The sequence below is a fragment of the Balearica regulorum genome, chromosome 3, assembly GCF_011004875.1.
Source record: "Balearica regulorum gibbericeps isolate bBalReg1 chromosome 3, bBalReg1.pri, whole genome shotgun sequence".
In the NCBI taxonomy this organism is placed as follows: Eukaryota; Metazoa; Chordata; class Aves; order Gruiformes; family Gruidae; genus Balearica; species Balearica regulorum.
In genome coordinates, this window is record NC_046186.1 from 93246627 (window position 1) to 93259590 (window position 12964).

The 12964-nt window shown below is 34.2% G+C and overlaps 1 protein-coding gene across 1 annotated transcript in view; it reads left to right on the top strand.

Annotated features, from left to right (window-relative positions):
* Nucleotides 1-12964, top strand: part of DNAH8 (dynein axonemal heavy chain 8) — a 144945-nt gene that overhangs the window by 5785 nt on the left and 126196 nt on the right. Inside the window, 10 exon segments of the mRNA XM_075750088.1 lie at nt 792-899; nt 2630-2731; nt 4311-4457; nt 5398-5595; nt 6153-6229; nt 6672-6771; nt 8955-9074; nt 10370-10505; nt 11474-11661; nt 12596-12676. Of these exon segments, the coding sequence (XP_075606203.1) occupies nt 792-899; nt 2630-2731; nt 4311-4457; nt 5398-5595; nt 6153-6229; nt 6672-6771; nt 8955-9074; nt 10370-10505; nt 11474-11661; nt 12596-12676 (1257 nt within the window).

Genomic DNA, 12964 nt, shown 5'->3' on the forward strand with positions numbered 1-12964 from the left:
TTTTCTTGATATTCTGAATTGCAACTCTTAAGTCCCTGATAATGTTAATAAACTACAATTTTTTTACCTTTTTTTTTTTTTTTTCACAAAATACTTTGGAAGTGATTGGATTACAGCATGCTTGTAATACCACAGCTTGATTTTAATTATATGAACACTGATTTCATGAAATGTGTGAAAGATTTAGATGTTTCATATGATGATTGAATAAATTAGGCACTTATTAATGAAATTAACATTGTGACAATTATTTAATGAGTTTGTGAAATGTCTGAATGAAACATCTTATGTAATGATTGTTATCACAATGTAATTGCGTGGAGTATATTTAACAGCTGTAATTAGAGGAAAACAAAAGCATTAATCGGACAACCACTGTCAGCTGCCAAAAGAATACTCCTTTTGTGCCAAAAAATACAACCTTTACTTTTTGATTCAAATGTTGATCATCAAAATAGCATATTTAAAATATTTGTAATAATATCTTTAATCTGATTTCTCACCAAATCATCTAAGAGTGTTTTATTGTTTTTATTAATTGAGGTTTAAAAATTTGTTGAGCATTATTAGCTTGTTTTGGTTTGGGGTTTTTTGGGTGTGGTTGGGTTTTTTTTGGGTGTTTTGTTTTGGTTTTTTTGTTGTTAACAAGAAATCTTCTGCTAAGATGCCATGGCATTTTGAAGATAGTTTCATGTGATTCAGGGAAAAATACAATGTAGAAATTGTCAATAGAATAGAAATATAGTTGCTAAGAATAGAAAGTAAAATTTTTTTCACAACTCTGCTTTAAGGTATCAATGACACATGGAATACCAAACTTGATAAATGCTATACGAATGATTCACAGTGTTTCAAGATACTACAATACCTCAGAGAGAATGACATCATTGTTTATAAAGGTAAATATATTAAGTATACTATTAATTATAAAAACTACATGATTTTTCAGGAAAAAGAAACCCTGCTTTTTGTTTAAATCAAGAGGACATTTGTTAAAAAATGGTATTAAATAATGTGATCAGGAGAAGATTGACCTTGAATTAGAAACTTGTCTTCTGGAATGAACTTTGTTATTCATGTTTCAACAAAATTATTTTTTTCCTTATCTTCTTGATTAATCTCCTGATCTGAATTGATCTGTTCAGTTGTTTCCTAAATCACTGAATCCACAGTGAATTCTGTTATTATCAGCCTTGAAGACCTAATTAAGCAGATGGCCACCAGGTCTGAGTAGGTTATTCCTCCAAAAGGTACAAAAGACAAAAAATTCCTGCTTTCAGATGCAAGTCATACTTGAAAAGTTAATTGAATCTCAGGTCATAAACTTTGCCACCTTAAACAGAAAGTGAAGACCAGCTAGGTAATTATACCAGTGTCTTTTGTGGAAAAGATGGTTTGTGTAATGGTTTTAGAACAAAGAAATCCTTCTTAACTAAAACACACACCTCCAGTAAGCATATAGGGGAAATTCATAGTGGACTCCTATTGCACCACATTTTTTTAATTTTTTTTTTTTTGTGGTCACCCCAGGTTTTACTGTAGTTTTTTCATTACAGTTCAATTTGAAGTAGGATATTAAGAAATATGTGGGGTTTTGAGGCTGTATTTATCCATGGCTGGGGCTGTTTTCCATACCTCAAATGTTAGGTATGGATTATGCAGCAATGTTTATATTGCCTGATATGTAATTGTTTTTTATATATTTGTGTATTGACACCTGCTAGTATCTGTTGTTTAATGGTTTAAGGGATTGAGCATTTCACTACAGAAGCTAATAACAAATTGTTTACATGAAGTTGTGCTAAGAAATATCAAGGAAAAAGCTCTATGTTACTCTAGGGCCCCGTACTGTTTGTTTACATTGAAAGATCATCAGAGATGACACCGGAGGTCCTATTTACAACTTCTCCAGTCATTGTATTAGTGTGAGGCTGTCTTTGGCGTGGCAGTTTTCAGTCTTTATTCAGTTAGGGATTCTTAAGACCTGCTTACAGTACTCCCATGTGTCAGGAGAACTGTTTTGAATTATTCATGTTATTTAATAGATGAAAAAGATTATCACCTGTAGCTGTTCTCTGAGATGTGTTTTCTGTATCTGCATTCACTCCTGTACTCCTCTCTCTCTCTTGCTGTCGTTACAAACTTTGGATTTTTGTGGTTGAGTAGTAGAAAATGTTCTCTCCTTTTCATATCCATGGGACACCAATGGAAAGACATACTGCTAGGATAGAAAATTCTTTAATGGCAGCTTTTAAATAAGGATGCACGCACTACAAAGTGTAAAGATTACAGAGTAGGTGTAGAATAGTTAGAGTTAAATAACACCTATTTGTTCTTGAGTTATGGTTGGTGACATTCAGTGTTTATGCATGTGTATCGTTGGATTTGTAGTACTTACAAATACTTCTTGGGACTTAAACACAGTTCTGGGAGTGTTTTTAAAACTTTTTATAGGGCGCTTGTCATGTGTATTACATATATTATTTAGTTGCTATTATTCCCATGGGTGAAATTTATCTGAACTCTGATAGTAGTAATACATGCATATGAGAATTTTGTTAGATTTTTGCAAAACAGGCAAATTTCTTTATAAGCTTGAGAGCTACTTGTTTTCATTTGTCTGTGCTAGGTTACAAATCAAATGGTCACGACATGTAGAGCATATATTACAGATGGTGGCTTGTATTGTGTCTGGGAGCAGGAGACATCAACAGTCATTGGAAAAATTAAGGTTTGTCTTTTATTATTTATCTATCAAATCCATTGATTACCTATTGATATGCAGAAGAACATCCGTCTCAATATGTATCAAGTACTTCACACCTCTTTACTGTTTCATTTCATGATGCATTGTGTGTTTTCCTGTTTCTTAGCCCACTGGCATTTGTTGAAATGAGACTGGCTTCATCTATATCAGGGTGGTCCGTCACTGACCTTGGAATTGCCATCTTCACCATATGTGTGACCAAGGAATTTTGTCATCCTGCAAAATCCACATTCTTCTCTCTTGAGGGTATCTGATGTGGTACCATCTTCCTCTACCGTGGGGAACCTAGTATTTGAATAGACCTCCACTTTGTTACGGTAGCTCCTTCCAATACCAGATTTCCTTGGCACACAGTGAAAATTCAGTGCTAAGAGAGGAGTCGTCTTCTTCAGCTGATGGTGACATATTAAAAACAAATTAAGCATGTGCAATATGCCATGGCAAAATATAACCAGCTGTGGGGTTACTGGTTGCCAATGCTGACTTCATTTCCACCTTCTCCTTTATCAGACCACAACTACTGACTTCCTGTCTTACCTAGAAAGACAAAGAATTTCATAGCCCTTTAAAAATTAGGTCCAGAGGTACAGAAGAAAATGTATTGAATGTATCTCTCCTGACCTGACAGGATGACATGATTCTAATAATTCATCTGTTTCATTGAGGTCATCTTGTGACTGTTCTACAGCTGGCAAGCCCTCAGTATTCCATGAGAGAAATATAAACCCAGTTTCTAATCATGGTGATCAGTCTTCATTCCAGTATCTATATATTCTTTAAGATCTGAACATTCCTTTCAATGAGGACCTTTTTTCATTTCCTGTAATTCATAGCCAATTGTTATATATAAATATATATATTCAGTCTGGTGATTGCCAGTATATTGTGATAAAATCTGCTTTCTGATTTCCAAGAACTGACAGAAGATTTTGTATTCCAGTGATTATATACCTTATATTACTCACCAGTCATTATTTTTACATCTGATAAGGTCTTAGTATTTTAAGTAAATAATGGACTGAGAAAGATGGATTATTCTTCAGTCTCACTTTAACTCAGACTTGGCAACATACATTAATTTGTATAACCAATTTCCTTTGAGTCCCCTGAGAGGTCCAAATGGACTACCCTGTTACGCCAAATTCCATCCTTATCCGGAGAACAGTCTGGCCATTCTTAAATAAGATAAAGGCTTTTCTTGTATATTAGTATCTCCTTTGGAGCAGGAGTCATCACCTGCTCTTCACTGGCCTCTAAACCACCCTGCTTTAACAAGAGCTAAATTTTTCCTGTTCTTTTTTTGGTGACTCTTTTCCCAGTGTTCAGTCTTTCACTGTAGTGTGGTGTCATATGTTCATATGTTGCAAATGTTTGCTACACATGCTGAAAGAAAACCACTCTATGTGAGTCATTACTGCCTGTTGACTGAAACTAGATTCAGTGATAATTAACCACTTTGGAATGACAGTAGGTTTGAGTTCTCCAGTCTCTCACCCATGAGCATAGCATAATGAGTATGGTTATTTATTCCTTCACTTTTTAGGACTGCATGTTTCTATTGAAAGAATATCAGAAATGCTTTCATGAAACAAAGCAAGAGATCTTGAAAACTCTGGGAGAAAAGACATTTGAAGTATCAGAAATGTACATTTTTGGAAAATCTGAAGCTTTTTGTAGGAGATTAGAAAAAGTGAGTATACTGTGTGCTGTTATTATTGGTAGAGAAGAAGGGCTTCTCCAAAGAACAGTTTACAAGGTGGACACTTGTCAACATACATGCTTTTAATCATCCTGTGAAGGAGTTTGTAACTCTTTATTGAGAGAAATTAGGCACTTCCACAGAGTAAGTAATTCCAATACTTCAGGCAATTACCTCATAATGTCCTTCTGAATTTGGCAATTTATCTTTGTTAGTGTGGAGAGAAATAACCTAATTGATCTAGACTTGCATCATTTTAGGAGGTTTAAAATTATGTGAAAAAACACATCTTTGCCTCTATGAATGATATCTTAAGGCATTAAAACTGGTACTGCCATACACAGTTCTTCAGATGATTCTGCTGCTTGATGTGGACTTAGCATTTAGTTTGCTAACCTGATGAAAGGATTTTAAACTAGCATTCACAGAGCTTTTGTGGAAAAGATAATAGGTGCTCCTAGGTGCAGAATAAGGTCAGATAAGGGATAAGAGGATAATGGGGCAGTTGTCACAGGGTAGGAATTCTGTGAGTCTTTGTTTTTCCTTATCATGCAGTATATATACTAATTTGTATGGTTGGGTATTGTTATCCTGTGAAATCTTTCTATTATCACTATACGTATGTCATGTATTAACTCTTTTTCCGTATTTCCCTATTGAATCTTAACAGTTAAATATAAAAAAGAAACCCTTTAGGACCAAGAAAAACAAATATGATTTTACTTTGTATTGGGTTGTGGTGAGAACTAATGTTAAAAATGGAATTAATCATGCTCTGGTGAAGATACTTGACTTAGAAGCTCAGAAGCAGCACATTTCTGAATGCTGTAGTTAGAGAAGTGGCTGTTTATTTTATTTTACTCAGGTTGTAGTTTACAGAGGATGTAGCAAATAATTTGTTATGAGCATGAGTATGATATTTATATTTCAGATTACAGAGATGATAACTGTAGTACAAACTTTTTGTGCTCTGAATCTGTCTACTATCGAAGGGATAGATAATTTGGCAGTAAAATTCAAAAATATCTACCAAAGTGTTCAAAAGAAACAATATGACATCCTCGATCCACAAAAAACAGAATTTGATGTGGATTTTGTGAACTTCATGGCAAAAACTGAAGATTTAGAGGTAAGTGAAGTATTGCTACCTCTAACTTACTTGGTGAAGAATCTCATCACTACTTCCTCAGTATCTCCCTGAATGTCAGTGAGACTTTGGACTGTGAATAGGTTACAATGTTTGTCTTCCAAAGAGCATAGAGTTTGTGTTTGTCTGGAGGGAGGCTTTTTCCATTCTTTGTCCTCGTTCCAAAGGAAGGTGTAAAATATATCATACAGTCCTCACTGAAGATTAGTCGCTCTGCAGCCCAAATGACAAAAATTATGAAACCTGAGAGAATGATCTACATGGATGGGTTTACTAGCCTGGAGACACATGGTAGATTTTTGGGCAGAACAAAGTTGCAACTTTTCAATACATGATTTGATTCTTTGCTAAAATTGCCATTTTAAGAGATTACTTGACTGACACTAACTATTGATTGTATTAAGCATAGGCCAGTGAAGGCTGCTTTATTTGGTGCTTTAAGCAGTAACAATTTCAAATACTACTACGTTAAGAAATTATCAGATGTCAAAATACTATTACATGGATAGAAAAACTATACTAAATTATATATTCTTTAGATACAGATACAGACATTTATGCGTTCCTGTTTTGGGAGAATTTTGTCTTCACAGCATGCACTTCAGTTACTTCAAAGGTATTGGCAATTATGTTTTAAAATATTTTAAAGTAACTTCAAATTACTGATTAGCACAATTTAGATAACACAGTGAATTTTAGAACAAAGGGCCTAATCAAGATTTTTTTCATTATTGGTGTTCTGAACCATGTAATCCTCATAAAAGATGTATTTTAGCTTATGGGAATCAATATATTCTCCTATTTCTTAATTTCATTACGGTTTATTTCATATATATGCAAGGGGATACTGAAAGAAAAACTTTGAAAAACCCAACAGGGCAGAACTTTTCAACTTGCTTAAACTTGCTCAAAGCAAAAAAAATTTCCCAGATCCAGAAGCATTTCCTGGATTTGTGCTCATTTCATTTTATGTAACATTCATGTACCCAAAAAAAAATGAATAAGTAAAACTATTTGTGTTTTAGAAATAACAGTTTGGGTACTCATTTTTAATACAGGTTTGAAAATCTGAGAATGCCATGCCTTCAAGAAGAAACAGTGCGTACAGTTGGTAGTATTCTTCAACATTATGTAGCAGAACTTGAAGCTACTAAAAAGGTATTTCTTTGCATTAAATTTTAAACATCATGTTAAAATAAGAGCAAATATTATAATATGAATAATTTGTATTTATTCTGCCTATTTCACTAACTGACTGTCAATGCTCAGTTTATCATATTTCTATTTTCCTGTTACAGAAAACAGACCTGAGTGTGTAGGCAAATATGATATACATGCTCTTGCAGGCAAATGTGTCATCACAATTTTACTCTTTAAACCAAAATCTTTTCTGTTATTCCTTCGTCAGTTAAAGAAAAAAAGTATGTTCTTTACTGGCTGTGTACATCACTTGCATGTACCTTTTGGTTTTTTATTACATGAGGCCTCTACAGTTAATTTGCATTTATACATGGCTATTATCTACTGCTGTGACAGTATAAAATAGATATAAAATGTAGGTGAATTGCATTTATTTTCATTATAAAGTAATTTTCCATGATGTGTGTAGTGTACCATAACTGTAGCATAAATGAGAATTAACTTCTGGGGACTGTTCACATCACTTGACTCTAAATGTTTAGAGAGGAATTCATCTAACCTGACCTCATATGTCTGCGAAATAAACATTGCATCAGAACTAGACATCAATACTCCCTTTCTACTCAAGAAAGAAATAAGTGTTCTAGACTCAATTAATCTGATCTACTTTACATGTTAACTTCAAGATTTAAATAATTCCCTTGAAATGGCCATTTTTCTTCAATGAATATAAACTGAATCTGGAGAACCAGACCAATGCAAATATTTTTTTTGAGAGATGTTTGCATCTTGTCAGATGAATAACACATGTTTACATGAGGAGCCAACTATCTGTAAACTCTGCACTTACTAGAAAATGATTCCTCCAAACAGTGACTTAAAAATGTAGTCTAGCATAGCTGCTTTGAACGGATCTTTACAGTGTCCTTTCCCTGTCTACTCACCATATATAGCACTTCCTGAACCCCTAATTAGTGGCTTAATTTGATGAACATATTTTCAGCAGCACTGCCTGCTTAAGAAATCACGGAGCCCACCCCTGGCTGATTTTTCCCATCCAAAAAAAAAAAAATAGATACGTTTTCTTAGGGGGTTTCATCCAGGTCAGTTCCTCTCTTAAGCTCACCATGGAGCTTGGATTTCTTTTGTTGGCACTGTGCAGGAGACAGTATGGGGTAAGAAGACAGGCCGGGAAGTGAAGAGCAGTGTCTGCTTAAGCAGTACAGCTGTTTGTGTTATCACAGGATGAGTTTGCATGCCTAAAGTTAAGTGAATACAAATATTCCTCCTCCTTCTGTTCAAGAATATGTTGCCAATATACTGGCTAGTTCTAACTGTTTATTAGATATTATTGGATTGCTTTTTATCTTTGCCAAGCAACTTATTTCTAATAAAGAATTGCTTCCACTGCAATAGTGGTTCTAAAGTGCTTGAATAATTTGTCAATGCAAATTTGGTATGTGATAATTTTAGGCCAAATTTTTCTTGACGATAATGCAGCTATTCAGTGAGTAGGGGCCCTTCATTTCCTCAGCATGGGCTGTATACCCAGGATTGTCTACATGCATAGTGATGAGAAGTTAGTAGAAAAGAGCATATAATAGATTATTATGAGATCGAAGGGACCCACAAGAATCGTCGAGCCCAACTCCTGAAATGTTAGCTATTAGTCAAGTATATATGTCTGAAGAACAATGTTCACATTTCTATTCAGGTAAAACTTCTCAGTTAACAATATAGCTTAGGTTTTTCCTGAGGGCAGTTCCCAAGCAAAGGAGGAAAAGCCACAACCAAGGTTCTCACTGCACTTCCTTGCACAGCTTGCTTTCACAGCAGGTGGATGGCTCCAAAGTTACACAGCTGCACTGGTCAGGCTTGGCCTTGACTACTGGCTGCTCAGCTCCTAGGTTTGAAATGCTTTTTGGTGTACTTGGGGCTCTGTCATGAGTAAGCACAGCTAAGAACAGCATGAGATCATGAAGATAGGAGACATGCCAACAGTGGTATCAGTGTGTGCATCTCGGAAGAGCAGCAAGTGGGGGAAAGCAATACATGTTTCCCTCAATGAACCATTGTGTGACTCCAAACAAATTTAATCTGTTTGGGAGGAGGGAGAAATTGTGGTACCAGAGCAAAAACCATTTAACATTTCAACAGACTTTATTTAATCCATGTGTTCAATGATACTGTTCTTGTCGTAGCTTTACCAAATTCAGAAAGATGACCCTCCTCTGGCTCGAAACATGCCACCTGTTGCAGGAAAGATACTGTGGGTGAGACAGCTATTCAGGAGAATAAATGAACCAATCAACTACTTCCATGTAAGCCGGTGTGAGGGAAAATTAGTTGTTCTGTGTAACAGTGAACTGTCTTACTTCAGTAGAGTGACCATAATGTTTATGGCTATGATGATGTCACTTCTCATACGCTAGACAACTTGATTTTTTGTATGTGATTAGTTAAAAAAATATACTCTGCAATAACCACTGTTGTAGATCCACAATATAGTGTTTTCTTGACTTACCACTGAACTAGCACCCCAAGCTGGAAACATGCACTGAATTTTTAATACATCTTTCTTCTTATCGCCCAAAGAAATATTTCACCATTGCGGTCAGTGGTGTTTTTCTTCTTTTTGTAATGGAGCAGCCCAGGGCTTGTACATAGGACTCATGTCCTGTGTTTTAACTGAGTACCCACCTCTTTTGTTCCTCTAGCCCCATAGGGTTCTCTATGGAGAATCACATCTCTCTGCCAAGCAGCTGCTAGGAATAGCTTAAGGCATAAATATGGACTGACATCCTGAAATTGTCTGGTGTGTATGTTCTGGTACCACTGAAAAAAAACATTTATTTTAAGCACCTACACAATAGCTGCAGTACTGTAACTGAGAATCTCGTCACCAGTTTCACTCTAGATGATCTCTGAACTAGTCTGGAAACAGGGAATTCCATTACTGAACTTCTCAGTTCTACATTTTCTGTACCACTAAACATACAGGTTGGTACTAGCCACATAAGCTTTGACATTTATGGCCCTTAGGAATTTCTTGGTATTGGATTTCCTTCCTTCATTGGAATAGTCAGAATCTTGCTGTACTGGGATCCATTATAACATTTCTTGAAATGTTTGAGTGATTCTCCTACAAAGTATCTAGGGTCTCCTTCCATGTTAACTTCTATGTGAGAGAGGTTTTCACTTTCTTGTTTTTCTCAGATGGGACTAATGATCACCTAAATCTGTTCCAAAGAAAACAGACATAAATATCATTACTGATTAAAAAAGGAGATTTTTTTTTTAATCAATTCTTAGTTACTGTTCAATTTTTAGTAGAACTGAATATCCACTTCATTGGGAATTACAGGTGTTTATCACAATATAATAAAGTAATTGCTCTTACATATGTTAAATATTTAGTATTTATTACTTACAAGTTCTTACTGACTTTATCACCCTATGAATTTGAATCATAAATACTTTATACAGTTTTTAAGTTAATATTACAGATTATACTTACAGAGTTCTTATGTAATGTATAGTCAATAAATTGAGAAAAAACAAATGGTATGGTTTTCTTTTGATATGGTTTTAATTAGAATGTACTGTGTTTCAATAGAAAAAGTCAAATATTTTGGCAAGTCCAGAAGGTAAAGCTGTTATTCGATTGTACAACAAAATTGCCTATGTATTGGTGGAATTCGAGGTAGTCTATCATAATGCATGGATGAAGGAAATGTCACAATTACAATATCGTAAGTAATTAAATATGTAATTGACTCTTTTTAAAAAACCATTCTTGAATGGTAAGTTAAATCAGATAACTTTTTAAGCCTCATTTATCCTTAAAATATGCAAATTAATTATAATCCAATATGGAGGCCAAATAATACAAGTCTTTGTCCCTCACCTTGAAACTTGATTTTGATGCAGAGGATTGCAGATTTAGTGCACTGGCAGATGACTGGAAACAGTAGTTTAACAAATTTAAGGCACACAGTTTTTCATTTTTGTATTCAAATTCTTTATATACACCATTTAATATTCTTCCTATTTTCTTGCCATTATAATAATTTGTACAGTTGTATTATCCTAGTCTCTCTCAGGACAAGTATTTTATGCCTAGAAAAAAATGCTTGATAATCAAGCTTTATAATTTTAAGATTAAATGAGAGTCAAAATTTTAAAAATAACATTTTAAAGTAGATTTTTCACGTAAATTGTAGACTCTCTGAGCTTCAAAACTAGGAGTAGATCTGTAAGAATAAAATCTTGTAATCACACAGTCAACACAGGGGTTTGTGTTGCTATTTGGGCTTTTATTTTGTTTTGGATTTTTGCAGTATTGCTATGTAAGCATTCATCCTGTGGGTTAACAAATTCCTGTAAGATACTTAGCATCTCATGAAAGTGTTGTGTCCCCTGGTCCTTAGAAAATGAATTTCATAATTTTCTAAGTTGAACTAAGAAAAAATATGCCACAAATAAGACTGGATCTGATGCTTGTTTAGCTTATGAAGAAAAAGGTTATATATGGCAGAAAGCTACTATGGTGAAAGAAGTCAGTTGTATATTTTCTTTAACTGAAAACGTGAAGCTATTTCACAAGTAGCCATACATATTTAATCACTATATAGTAATATTAGAAATCTGTGTTCCATAATAATCTATATAACAGAAACAATTTTTCATCTTAGGAACTGATATCAAAATGTCTTTGCAGCCTTACAAGCCACAATATTTGCATGTCATCCTATAACTGGGAAGTTCCTGGTTAATTTTGATCCCCAAATTCCAGAGATTATCCGAGACACCAAATGTATGATCAAGTTGGGACTGGAGGTACCAGAGCAAGGAAAAAAGATAGTAAAAGTAGAAAGTGACGTGAAGTCAAACAAGTTGCGTTTAGAGGTAAACTTAAAAATGATCGTGACTGCTGCTTAAAAAATAAAAAAGAAAATCTGATTAACCATAGAGATTTTTCTATTGTTAAATAAAGATTAAAGCTGGGTATGAGGTAATTTAAGGTAAATTTGTGGAATGCACAGGTGGACATAGAGGATCTCATTTGAAAAACTTCTACTAGCTGCTTTGTGGGATAGTATATACTTAAATACAAGCATACATATATCTCCTACTCTGTGTCATGTTAAATATATTCTGGTGATGAAATAATTAATGCTATCCAAAATGCCTTCACTCTCAGAAAATCAGTAAAATTCAGTTTTACAGAATTTTTGAGAAGCAAAGATTGGAATTCTTCTGGATTGGAAGATATGGTGAGCCACAAAAACATCAAGAATTTTACAGGTTACCTGCCAGAGAAGTCAGAATTTATGCTACTTGTAGTATTTGCTATTGTAGTATTTAGAGAAGCTTATATCTTGGCAATGATGTGTACCGTACAAGATGTGTGTGTATGTGTAAGGCATAAGACAAGAGGATATTTTAAAACTGAGTTTATATGTGACTTTAATTATCTGAAGTATATGTTGTGCAGTTTCAAGGAGGTATTTCAAGAGTCAAGTTACAGTCACTAAAGCTCAAGCTCTTGTTAGCTCTAGAGAAAGATCGTACTTTGGCTTTGTGCATAAAGACTAGGAATGTGTTACATGAACACTGCTTTCATTCTTCCTTGTGTGGTATGATACAGATTCATTACATTCCAGAAATTATATATGTAGGTATGTAATGTCTGTAAAATTCTACACTTGTTTTCAAACATAGTCTTGTACTGTCTTCCCTGGTTTTTCTCTAATGATTTGATGTATAACAGGTTATTTGCTTCAGTAAAGAAAGCTCTTAAAATATTTTTCTTGATACTACCCTTTCTAATAATTAACAGGGTCTTCTCCAATGTTATGAAGATTTGTGTCAAGAAACACCAATGATTTTTGTAAATCTAATGGCACCAAAAATGAAAAAGGTTGGTATTGCTAAATGTACTTCAGTATACTTCAGAAGTTAGAATGACTTATTGATAGTTTATAATTTTAAAATATTTAGATGGATCTGCATGTTGTGAACTTAATGAATTTTTAGTAAAACCTTTAAGACCAAAAATTTGCTCTTTGCATCCCCCATACAGTGCTCAAATAATGTGTATTACAGTAGAATAATCTTAGTGCCTATGAGATGTAAAATATGGACTTTGTGGGTCTATTTATCTACACAAATCTCTGGCTTTGACATGGAAGTAAATTGTCACTTATTT